General features: G+C 43.3%; 1 protein-coding gene across 1 annotated transcript in view; it reads right to left on the reverse strand.

Moving 5' to 3' along the window:
* The window catches only part of PDE9A (phosphodiesterase 9A), a 98,960-nt gene that overhangs the window by 33,367 nt on the left and 52,783 nt on the right, over positions 1–12,810 (reverse strand). The window contains exons 7-8 of the mRNA XM_015419739.1: positions 8,849–8,933; positions 830–911 (exon numbers count right to left, since the gene is read on the reverse strand). Coding sequence (XP_015275225.1) covers positions 830–911; positions 8,849–8,933 — 167 coding nt within the window. The remainder of the gene's footprint in view (positions 1–829; positions 912–8,848; positions 8,934–12,810) is intronic.

A 12,810-nucleotide genomic window follows, 5' to 3' on the forward strand; every position in this document is an offset into this window, starting at 1 on the left:
GGTTTTGTTCTGTTTTTCAAAATTGCTTCCTGATTTTGAGAAGCAAGGTGGCATAGAATATTTACAAATAAATCAGTGCTGAATATCTTTCATGATTCATGTCATACAAGTATGCATTTGTCTCAGTGGAGGGAAATGGTGCAAGTGGAAACACCTGCATACACATAACATAGTATGGATTCCTGCAAAATGTTCTGGATAATGGATGTTCCTGCCTTTTTTCAGGCTTGACCTTTAGTCACAATAGTCCATAGTATCGACTAGACTCTAGGCATTTAAGGCTTCATACCAAGTGAACTTTAAGGTATATCTCATTCAACTAAATGTGACTGAGATAACACAATTAGGACTGGGGGAGGGGTAAATTCAATTGAAATAATCTGCAGACTGAATACAGGCCATTTTCCTTCTAACCAGGGTTAAATTCTACAAGCTAAGAGAGAATATTTTGCTTTTAGTATACAACTGCCAAGGAAGACCTGTGGGGAAAAACAAGCAGGGTACCCATTATGTTTGGAACTTCTAATTCTACTTTCACATTAACAGAAGAGTAGATGTCAATATATCTGTCAATGAAACAGCAAAAGCAGAAACGTTAGGACAGGGCCCACGAGAGACAATAACAGAATGCTATTGGTTGTCACTTATTATTTCCTAGGTAAAGTGTCTTCAGACAAACTATTTAGATAGTAATCAGGTTGAAATCAATTCATTAATAAATACTCTTCATTTCAAGAACTAATATATGTGATGGAAATGAAGTAATTAACTGATGTGATGATCTGCTCTGTAAAAGGATTCTCTGAGAAGAAGATGCTTCTTATTGTACCTTGGGGTAGGATGGCACATCCCTTCGGGGTATCAGCTTCTTGTTTTCATCCAGAAAGCTATATTTACAGGGACAGCTGGTCCTGTATATAAAAGAAAATTCAATCTTCAGTACTTATACAACAACTTTATATTTTTTGAGAGTGCAAGTGAATGTATTGTTCAGATCACCTAATAAGTATCACTAACCGCTCAGCTACATTTCCTGTGACCTTTTTCTTTTGCAAATCTCTGCGGCTGCTTTATCAAAGACTAAGAGGCATATAAAAGAAAGGAAAGGGACTGTAATACTTACTTCTCTTGCCTTTTTTCTTATTGGGAAAACCTATCCCTGAACTTCTGTTACTCCCAGTAGGGAAAAATATGGATAACTTCTAAGTTTTCCCCAGCTGGCATAAAAGCAGCATAGGGAGATGGTTTACCAACGAGAAAATGACAGGGGATGAAAGGCTTAATAAAGTTTCCTGCAGTCCCCACCTTATTCTCCTTCTTGACAAAATAATCCCAGAGGCTCCATTTGCAAAAGAAAAAAAATCCTTCAGAATAAAGACAAAATATGTCATTGAACCCTAACTAAGTCCAATCACTAAAACTATTACATCTAGATAGTAAAACAAGAAATATCTGCAGTTTTTCAGAAGACTATCATATTTGGAGCTATGGAAAACCATCTAGATAAAGTTGCCCCCATTTTAAACACCAAGTCATAACCTACAGCAAAATTTAGTCCTCCCTTCAGCATCGACCAATCATAGCCTTTCAGTAATAAAAGGTCTAAAGGGTATTTGTCTATTTGTGAACAAGCTTTTAGGACCCAAGTGAATTGCAACTCCTGTTGATTTACCAGGCATTTTCCTATACGCAAATCTATATATCTAATAGCCAAGTGGCCCCGTCTGTGCGGATCGCTAAATCCGCACTCCGGGGCCACCTGGGGGGCAGGGAGATTTTTGGGCACACGTGGGGCTGTCCCCACGTGTGCACAAAAATCCTAAATGTGGGGGAAAACCTTGGGGGGATGTTTAAATCCCCCCGAAACTGGAAGAGCATCCCCTGCGCATGCGCAGGGGACGCTCTGGAACGCCGCTGCGGCCTCACAGCCGCTTTGCGGGGGAGGGGGAAGCGCTGAGGCCCGGCAGCCAGAAGCCGCGACCTCTGCTCCATATGCTTATCTAATTCTCTTTTGAAGCCGTCCATGCTTGTAGCTGCCACCTGTGGCAGTGAATTCCATGTGTTAATCACTCTTTGGGTGAAGAAGTACTTCCTTTTATCCGTTCTAACCTGACCACTCAGCAATTTCATGGAGTGCCCACGAGTTCTTGTATTGTGAGAAAGGGAGAAAAGTACCTCTTTCTCTACCTGCTCTATCCCATGCATCTATATATCTAATACCCAAGTTGCCCCATCTGTGCGGATATCTAAATCCGCGCTCTGGGGCCACCTGCGGGGCAGGGAGAGGTTTGTGCACACGTGGGGCGGTCCCCACGTGTGCACAAAAATCCGAAACCCCGGGAAAAAAATCGGGGGGATGTTTAAATCCCCCCGACACTGGCAGAGCATCCCCTGCGCATTCGCAGGGGACGCTCTGGAGCGCCGCCGCCGCCTCACAGCCGCTTTTCGGGGGAGAGGGGAGAAGCGCTGAGGCCCGGCGGCCAGAAGCCGCGCGGGCCTCGCGCTCAAGCTGGGGCCTCCCCCGCCCGCGAGTATCGCGGGTCCACCTCTTGTATATTCAGAACACAGAGAGAATATATGGTAGAAATACAGAAATCCTCCTTTTTCTGTAACACACAGCAGTTACAAAAAACAGTCTTAAATATAATCAAAAGTATTTAAACAATAGTTTGTACTGCATTGTAGTCATCATATGCTGTAGCAACATATCGATAAACTCAGAGCCAGTTTATATGTACGTGTGTGAGAGAGGGCAAGGACCTGCTTGTGTTAAGTCATTTCATGCAATCATTGTAATATTGATGGGATGGGATTTGCATTTGAAGAGCATTTTCTCCTGTGCTAGCATTTCCATTTGCACAAGGGATCACTGAAAATCATTAATTGTATGCAAGCAGAAGTGGCAGCACAAATGAAAGCATGCTCTATAGCAGAGACATCTAGTGTCCATGGAACTTGTTCATGGGATCTAAGCCACAGTGATTTCACAAAGCATCAGTTAGAACTTGCAGTTTTTCACAAAGTAATCCAGGACCCATCCTGGAATTTTTTTTTTACTGCATCTCAGTTGCCTCGGTCGCTTAGATAATTTGCTTTTTCAGTATTATGGTGATTATTATTATTAAATAAACTTTTTATTGAAAGATTATTCAAAATTACAAAGTTCATAATAGAACAAATAAAAATGTTCTGCATAATAGTTCAATCTAGTTCAAAGAGATATGGTGATTAGAAGGAACAATAGAGGATAATGGCTTCACAGAGTCAGGAATGTGATAATGGTGGATTATCACAAGGAAAAGTCTATGCTCCAGTATATTAACTGATTAAAAACTCATAATAGGTTAATAAATCAATTCATTAATTGATTAATTACTGTATTTATAATCTGCCTATCTCACTGACTCAAATTGTATAACATTTCATACAAAGACTGTAGGTTGGTATAATCTGTTTTGCCAACTTTCAGGTATGGGGGGGGGCTAGAGTTCTCCCAGAATTTCTCCCTGGAGTAAATGGCTGCTTTGGAGAGGGGACTCTGGCATCGCATCCTGCTGATATCCCTCCTCTCCCAAACCCTGCCCTCCATAGGCTCCCCAAATCTCCAGGCATTTCTCAACACGGGGCTGGCAATCTTATGAGCAATGCACCCAATGACCCTGGCGTCCATCTGCTCCAGCATTCTATTTTCTATAGCACCCAACTAGGTGTTTTTTGAGAAACCAACAAACATCACACAAAGGGTGCAGCTGACCCTATCATGAACCCCAAGCAAGTGATCATTCATCTCCTCCTACTCTGCCAGGTGGGCCAGAGCAGGAGTCTGAGGATGTGCACTCAGAGGGCACTGGGTTGAGGAGATACATGAAGATGGCGGATGGTCATGAAGAGGGTGGTGGCAAGGGGCTCGGTGCAACACATCTCCCACAGCAGGTAGAAGGTGGTGAGGCACTTCAGGGGGCTGGGCAAGAGGTTGAGCTGCTGAAGGAGCTGCACTGACTACCACCATGAAGTTACTAGTAGCCGGGTAGTTTTTTACCCTCATTATTGTCACAAAGAGGGAGGGGGAGATGAGAATATGGGAAGCTGGCAAGGAAGAAAGAAAGAGAAGGATGCCAAGGGCTGGAACTCCCATTATGGAGGACTGATCTGGCCCACTTTTGGAGGCGTTCTGACCCACTGTTGAATTTCAACCTACAGGCTGGGAACAGGGCCGGCCCCAGCTTATTTTGCACCCTAGGTGTGGATCCCTTCTGGCACACACCCCCTGCACTGGGTTCAGCAAAAGAGCTTCCCCGAGGGAGGGCCTTCGCCGCCAACGCTCACACCTCTCTTTGCATTGACTCACTGGCTCAAGTCAAATGCATTTCCATGTTGCCTCAGTTTCCAGTACGGCGCCCTTTTGGGGATGTAGATGGCTTTAACCTGAAGGGGGGCACCTGGCAAGAGAGTCTCCCCACCCAAATCCTGAGACAGGCTTCTGACCAATGCCCCCTCTCAGCTGTGGAGTCTTGTGAGCAAAAATCCTACTTTGTGAGCTCCTGGCATTAAAACTGTGAGCAAGGGATCCCTCCGAAAATGTCCCTCCCCACCGCCGCAGTGTGAAGCCAGGCCTCCAGGGCCGGGCGTGTGGCCAGGCGGGGAGAAGCACCGCACATGGGAAATGGGCTCGGCAGCAGCCGGGCGGAGGGCGAGTGAAGCCCCACCACAACTTGATTTCAAAAGGGAACGCCCTGCAACACAAACACACTTCCCTCCGGTGAGGGTCTCTTTCTGCCGCTCCACTCCAGCAACCTGCTAATTTAGCCCCAGAGTGCCTTATTGCAGGGCTTGGGGTGAAGCGAAGGATGGACACTATCCCTCTCTCACACACACACACATCCCCCCCCCCAGTATGCATTGTTGTCTTCTGGGGCTTGGGAGCCAGGGGACCCCGAGGGTGGAGCAAAGCTGCGTGGGGCTCCTGGCTGGGGTGATCTTGATACCCCCGAAGTGCTCAGATGGCTGGGGTGGGGGGAATCGGACACTCCTCAAAAGGGATCTGACTGGAGCCCAGAGTTTCAGCCCCTCATGGGAAATCAGGAAAATTCTGCGTACCCGCAGAAGCAGCGGGGGGGGGGGGGGGGGTGTGTGTTGCCTCCAAGGTGTGGGGGTGTTGTATTAGGGGGGTTTGCCACTGCCACGGTCTTCTCTTCTTGTCCTCCTCCTCGGGTGTGCCTTCCGTGCCTGGGGTTTTGCCTTGGGAGGAAGAAGGGGGCAGTGGGGAGCATGTGCTGGTGGAGGCGCCTCGTCTCTCCCCCAGCCCAGGGTGCCCAGGGACGGGGGAGATCCTGCCACACACACACACATGGCCCTTGCAGCCAGCAGCGGGGCATGGACACCACACACCCCAGGTCAATTCTGTGGGGTGAGTCCTCCGCTTCGCCCCTCCCAAGCTGGGTTCAAAGGGGCTGCTTTGAGCCAGCTCTCCCAACTGGGGGGTGGGGGTGGGAATGGCGCCGGGGCAATGGTCCGAAAGAGCCAGCAGGAGAGCCTCCCACCCACCCCACCCTGGCTCAGCAGGCAAAGGGCTTTTGGGGAGGGGGTGGCCAAGGGTGGCAGGAGCTGGGGGCCCCATTCGCCAGCCAGGTCTTGGATTCCTCTTCCTACAAATGGAAGCCAGGGCAAGAAGACAGATGGCGCCAGGCAGCCAGGCGCTGAAAGGCTCAGAGAGAATCAAGGCGGTCATCCCTCCTCTGCCCGGTCCACACTTGCCAGACTTGGGGAGAAAAAGGCAGCGGCGGCAGTCACCCAGTCACGGAAAGGCAGGGCTTTTGGCGGGGGGCGGGGGGGGCGGGTGCAGTTTGGTGCCCTAAGGGCCGGCCCACTCTAGGCCAATGCCTAGTTTGCCTAGTGAGTGAGCGGGCCCTGGCTGGGATACACTGCTCTAGGCTTCAAACTACTGAGCAACAGTTGCCTAGGAAACCAGAAGGTTCTTGTAATTGTACTCAGTTCTGAGGAGGTCTTTTGTGGGATTGAAAGCCACACACGCAAGGCCTAGCCTTTCCTTTCCATGCAAGGGAATAAATAAATGACTCACAGCAATCCTCGAATATGTTGACTGTGTGTTCTGTGCTGTGGAGTCTCTGGCTTGGCTGCCAATACAAGAGCCATCTGCTGAAGCTGGAGTTGGTAGTGGGTGGAATGTTATACAAGTTTTAGAAGTTGTATTGTTTTAAGTTTGGGCTCTTTGCTCATATCAAATGCAAAAAAAAAGTTGGTGTTTTCCATTGATCTTCATGAAATGCAAAAAAGAGGTGTACATGGGTGTAAAGACATGCCATGGGAAATAGGCTTCAGTGGTTTCCCCAGAAACAAAGGAAAAAAATCAGTCACAAAATGCACAAGTTATTTCATGTGTTGCACACAGTATCCAGGTTTGAGGGTGTTTTTTTAAATTAACTCTACAGGCTCAGTGGATTATATGTTTGTACTCAGCTGTCCCTAATTTTGGGAGGTATCATGCACTGTGCATTGCCAAATCAGAACTGCAGGAAGATTCCACACCATGAATTACCAGCTTTTAAATCTTTGTGGCAAAAGCGAGAACAGGTTTCCTCCCTGTGAACAAGAGTCTAATGGGGAATCTTAACTGCCTCACTAATTGTATAGATTTCTACATTTGTTTTTAACAGGGGAAGAGAAGTGCCCTAAAAGGGGAGCTCTGCACTTTGGTTTATTTCTCTTTTGAATGGTGATAACAGAACTGAGGGGTGACTGCAAATTAATCAGCAAACTCAGAACCAAAATGAAATGCCAACTTGGTCTCTTGACAGGTAATGATTAAGGGTGAAGGAGCATCCGCTGCAACTTGTGTAACTTTGGACAGAAGGACTAGCTGCTTAGAATAACCAGTCAAATGTAATCTGATCTACTGTTTCAGAACATACAGCTTAATATTTTGTGTAAGAGAGAAAAAAACCTTCATTAGCAAAATACTTTTCCTGAGCCACCCTAGTCTTCCCTGATTGCTCCTACTTACTCCTGCATTACAGCCCATCTCTTACCCAACTGCCTTTTCCGCCGTCTCTGACCTTTTCCCCATCCCTGCCTTGTCAACTCTAATATGAGCTGTAAGCGTGGGTCCCTTCAGACCAGTATGCCTGTCACATTTCATTTCCTTTCTTTTTAATGTTTTGCCTCCACATTGTTCTGGTACTAATCTTCAAGCATTGCCAGTGCAGTTGTGCTTCCTTCTCCAAGAATTGCAGGCTAGGGTTTTCAATAAATAAATTACACACCCACCCCAAATGATGCAGGTAAACAATGGGAGATGAAGGAAAACCTTGAGAGGGAATCCTGAATAAGCTAGTTTCTATAACTGTGGATTTGTTTCTGCTGTAACTGACAAAATTATCTATCTGTCTATCGGATTTTTACCCCGCCCTCCCATCCAAGGCACAATTTCTTTATCAGAGACTTTGTCTTAAAAGGATAAAACAAAAAAATAATGAAGAGAAAGCAGGTGAGGAGATAAGGACAATAGCCAGGTGGCGAGACAGCTTGGTTAGTGTCAGACTAGACCTAGGTTCAGATTCCTACTCTGTGATAGAAGCTCTCTGGGTGACTTTGGGCCAGTCACTCTCTCTCAGCCTAACCTACCTCACGGGGTCGTTGTGAGGATAAAATAGAAATGGGAAGAACAATATTGTCAGTTGCTTTGGATCCCCATTCGAGAGAAAACCAGAATATAAATATTTAAATAAACAAAGATGAATTGCATAAATGTTTACTCTGCTGAATAAAATACAAGGTTTTGTGCAAGACACACCCAAAACATGGCTTTAAGTGCAAACACAGTTGAGTAACACTGCTTTAAGTGATTCTCTGCAGCAGATGATGTGAAGAACTCCTAGTACAGATGCATCCTAAATCCTGTGAGGATAGACCATGTTATGGTCCATGATTCTATAGGGGAAGCCATGACAGTTAAACCTTTTGAAGGCAGCAGCGCAGACATTCTTGTCCTCAAGAAAACCCTTCTTTAGGAAGCTTCCAAAGAGTTTTCAACTTATTTCATTTAGTGGCAGCTCTAATTATGTCTTAGCTGATGGTGTCCTTGTCCTAATGAGGAATTTCAGTGGCAGAAAAACCTCCATATTCGAGTTTATGCAGCTTATCATAACGTTCATCTAATTGCTTTGGCTGTTGCTTTAATTACAGCTCCAGGTTTGGTAATAGATCACATTAGTAGATTGGCATCTTCCCCCCAAAAGGAAATACCTCATTTTGGGGTAAAATATAACATGTACAGTCTCTCATAGTACAAGACCTTAGCTAGAGGTGCTACCATGTATATATTGCGATATTCTCTGAGATTACATTTCATATCTGAGCAGGTCTATTTAAAATAACAGGCTCTTACCAAACAAATGTTTTTCTTGGCAGAATAATTTTTGTTCTATGCATAAAACTAGGGCCAGAATTTTTTATTACCGGATGGGTAAACAGAAAGAAACCAAGATGTTAATCTCTCTTTGAGAGTTATTTTTCCAGTCATCTGGAACAAAATGCTTTAACTATTAAGTTGCCATATGTTCTTAAAGAAGCAAGTCTTTCCCCCATACTTAATAAGCTGCTCGTAGCCTTATGTTTAAAAAAGTCAGAATGTTAAAAATTACAGATAAATTAGTTTATTACGTTGCACCCTTATGTGGGAGTAAACCTTGTTGAATGGGAGTAAAACCCATTGAATGGAATGGGATTTAATTTTGAATTTATATGCTTAGGGTCAAGCACTAGGAGTTTAAATCCAAACATTTTTCTCAAGAGGTGATTTTCCCCAAGGACAAAAAAAGCCAGAACTTACCTGCTGTTCCTTGCTGCCATTTCGTCCCTCATCTTTTTAATATCACTCTTGCACTTTTCAATCTCGGCTACTTTCAATCCTTCCACTGTCAACAAAGTGAAACAACAGGGGGGTTACCATGGAGAAGCCTGGAGGATCTCATTTCAGTAATTGTGCAGCCTTTCAAAAGGCTTGGAACAATGGAGTTACCTAGTGACTCAGTGGGTCTTTTGGTCATCAACCTGCTTCTGGACAGGCAGGCACTTGCTGGCACCACATATCTTTACAAACTACCAGGATTTTAGGAGATCACAAAAACAGTTACCATAGCTATTGTGAACATGCTACAACATTCAGTTGACCTGCCACTTATCAGAGTTTCCCTGAGAACACGAATAGATCAAAGCACTGGCAAAGCCACTGCAGATGTTAATATGAAGTACTGTACTGTGATGAGGCAAACTTCCTTTACTTGTCTTAAAACATCCCTGTAAATGAGACAGGGACATAGCATTCCCCAAATATCTAGCAGGAAGCTGTGAAAATCACAGCTACATACTAAGAAATTCCCAAGGGAAAAGTAATTTCAGTTCTCTTTATTTAGACCTAGTCTGCACATGCTACTCTAGAGAATGCGGTCAGAATGGTCTGTTTGCTTCAGACTACTGGTGGGGGAATCATAGTTTTGAGTGCTCTGCTACATATGCAAAACTCTCTGTAAGTAGAAGACTAGCAAAGTAAGCTAGGCTACAATCTTTGCTCTTTAATATTAACTTTTTTGTTGCTGGGAGGGTTTTGTTTTAAACATGAGAGGGCATTCAAAAATGTCATCTTTCACGTGCAGCTCTGAAGTAGCATAATCTATTCTATCACTTCAGCATTCTGTTGCATTTGTAGACTAGGCTAAAATATATTGTGATTCTTTAAATATTAAGTAACCAAGAGCTGAGCCTGAAACTAGCACTGTTAATACTTGTGTACTGTAACATGTTTGATTTGTATAGACTGCGAAGGATTGCATTTTGCCGTTAAACCTTTGGGTGCACTTGTGGAGTGGAGCTCTCCCTCCCCTACTGCAGCCTGTGCTCTCTGAAGTGCAGGGGGGCTGGGAGACCTGGGGCTACAACATGGGGGTCTGCAGTGGGAAGGGGCAGTTGGCAGAAATCCACCCCTTTCAGGCAAGCAGAAATGTAGACTGCACAAATGGAAGAGGAATTAGAATCCAACCAATTATTTCGCACCTCTGTGCGTGCACTGGGTTTCTACTTGTCCTTCCCTGAATTGAGTGGAGATTGTGTATCAAGCCATGACATCAATCCCTGTAGTTATAATTCCTGTCTGTGGGTGGATTCTCACATGATAATGGTCTCAAAATGAAAAACTGCTGGAAATGTTCCCTCATGGAGACAGCATCGCTCAGGGTTCCAGGGCATGTGACAGAGCTCAGCAGGTCCAGGTCTACTGCAGTCAGTGTCTAGAACAACAAGAGACCTCCTTGGAGTCCTATGTAAGCTGCCTTGAATTCCACAAATGGAAAGACTGGGATATGAATGCAACAAGTAAATAAAAATAAAATAATGTTTGAAAACTACTCAGCAATGGGGATAGGCCCAGATTTATTTTTAACCTTTGATCTTAATATTAATGTTTACCATTTCTGTATTTTAAACATTTTAGATTCCTTTTTATAATTTTAGATGTTGTAATATTTTATAATTTTACTGTTCTACCTGTTATTTACTTGCCTCTTACTGTATTGTTTGCTGTCTATGATTGTAATAATAAATTGATTGATTGGCTCAGCAATGGATTGCCCCAACTATGAATTTCTACACTGGAATCACATCTTCTTTGTGCTTGGCATTAGCAAAGGGCCCTTCAAACAACTGGCACAATCCATATTTTGAACAACACTGTGCAGTTATCCTCTACTAGAAACCACACAATTTCACCACATTATCAATAATTAAAAAACACCAAAAAGGGGAGTTGCATGGCATAATGAAAATTTCTGAACCCTTACACAAGGAGAAACAATGATTTTATAACTTATGGTGATATGATAAACTCGCAAGGTGGCATCAAGACCTGGCAAGAGAGTAAAGAAGAAGGAAAGGAGATACAATGGTGGATATACTTTCAAATTGCTTCCAGATTAAAAAATCTGCACCAAGAGAGGAGTTATTAATGAACTGACTGATTTTTAAAAGATTGTCTGATAATCTAAAGACCATTTATTAGTTCAGATTTACAAGTTATTGCTTCAATATGATTCTGAAGGAGAACACGTCAAACCCTGCATGATTAAATGGATGCAAAATTTTGGTGAGGAAATACAGTTTCAGTGTTAGGAAAACCTATGCACTAAAGGTATTAGATTCATTGCTAGCCGAGCATTAAGAGAAAATTGGTACAAGATGTTTCACTAATGGTATGTCACCCCAAAAGATATTGCAAAGATGGACAAGAATTACAAAGGGGCTTGCTGGAAATGTAAAAAAGAAGATGGCACCTTTTACCATATGTGGTGAACTTGCATCAAGACAAAAAGTTACTGGGAAAATATACATGAAGAAATTCAAAATATCTTAAAAACCAAATTTCTGATGAAACCTGTTATATACTAACAAGGACCGCGCATGTGGTTGGAGTTTTACATGTGGCTGGAGTTTTACCTGTGGCCATGCGAACGGGTGTAGCTTTGCATCGGAGAACAATGCCGAGCACGGATCCTAGAGTGGACCAATAGGATGGCTCGGATTGAGGAAAGGATCTATGGGTTCTGGGTGTATCATAGAAGACCTATCACGGGGAGCAGGGTGTGATTTAGTAGGGGGATTTAAGCTGGTCTTTGGACCGGCTAGTTTGTCTTTAGTTTGTGCGTCTAATAAACTTATGAGCTGATTTCATTACGTGTCTCAAACCCAGTACTTTATAAAACCAGAGATATGTTATTGGGAATGCTACCAGATAATATGGACAGAACCTCACAAGACCTACTGAGATATATGTTGACAGCTGCCAGAATAATATTTGCAATGAAATGAAAGAAAGAAGACTGTCCTGCAATAGATATCAGGAAAGAAAGACTAGCTGAGTATGCAACATTGTCAAAACTAACCAATTATATAATAAAAGACGTTGAAAGAATTTCAGCAGAAATGGCAAGCTTATTACTTATACTATGGGGATAATTAACTTTTTTTTAGTTTTGAAATTATCTGAATATCATATTAAGGGTAATTAAATAATGAGTAAGAATAAAATGTAGATTCAGATAAACAATTAAGACAATATTAAGGTTTTTACAACAACTTAATTTTAGCATAGAAGTTTGTTCAATTATTAAAGATGTAATCTCTTTTATTGTTAATAGATTATCGCTAACTTTAGGAAAGTCCTTGTTTATTCTTTAAAGAGAGAATCTATCCTAAAATTTTGTAATATTGATGTTTTATTGTCTACTTCTGTATTTGAAATATGTAATACATTTGGTAATACATCTGATTTTACCTGTTGTACATAACAACTCATAATATTTGACAAGCCTGATGAATTTATATTCCCCCCTTACCCTTTCTTCCCTTCTGTATCCCACTTTTTTTTGAGAAAATAATTTATTTTAAAAGAAAATTTCTGAACCCATATGCAGAGCCCGTTTGCACATGAACTGCCTCCGTGCAGCACCTTGCACACTGGGGGCCACAGCCTCCCCAGTCAAGCTCTTCAAAAAAAGACATGCTGTCCAAAGAACTCGTAAGGTTTAAAAGGAAAGGAACTGGCATGGGCTGTAGGGAGGCGCAAGACTGAGAGCCATGTGGTTTTTATGAATATAGCGTTGGACTTGGACCAGGGATACTGGAATCCCTGCTCAGTCATGAAATGCACTGGATGGACTACAGCCAGTTGTGTACTCTCCTTCACATACACTTTCTCAGTCTAACCCATCTCTCATGGTGGATGTGAAACTGCATGGCTGCTTT

This window comes from Gekko japonicus, unplaced genomic scaffold (genome assembly GCF_001447785.1).
Source record: "Gekko japonicus isolate JY-2015 unplaced genomic scaffold, Gekko_japonicus_V1.1 scaffold1906, whole genome shotgun sequence".
NCBI classification, from domain to species: Eukaryota; Metazoa; Chordata; class Lepidosauria; order Squamata; family Gekkonidae; genus Gekko; species Gekko japonicus.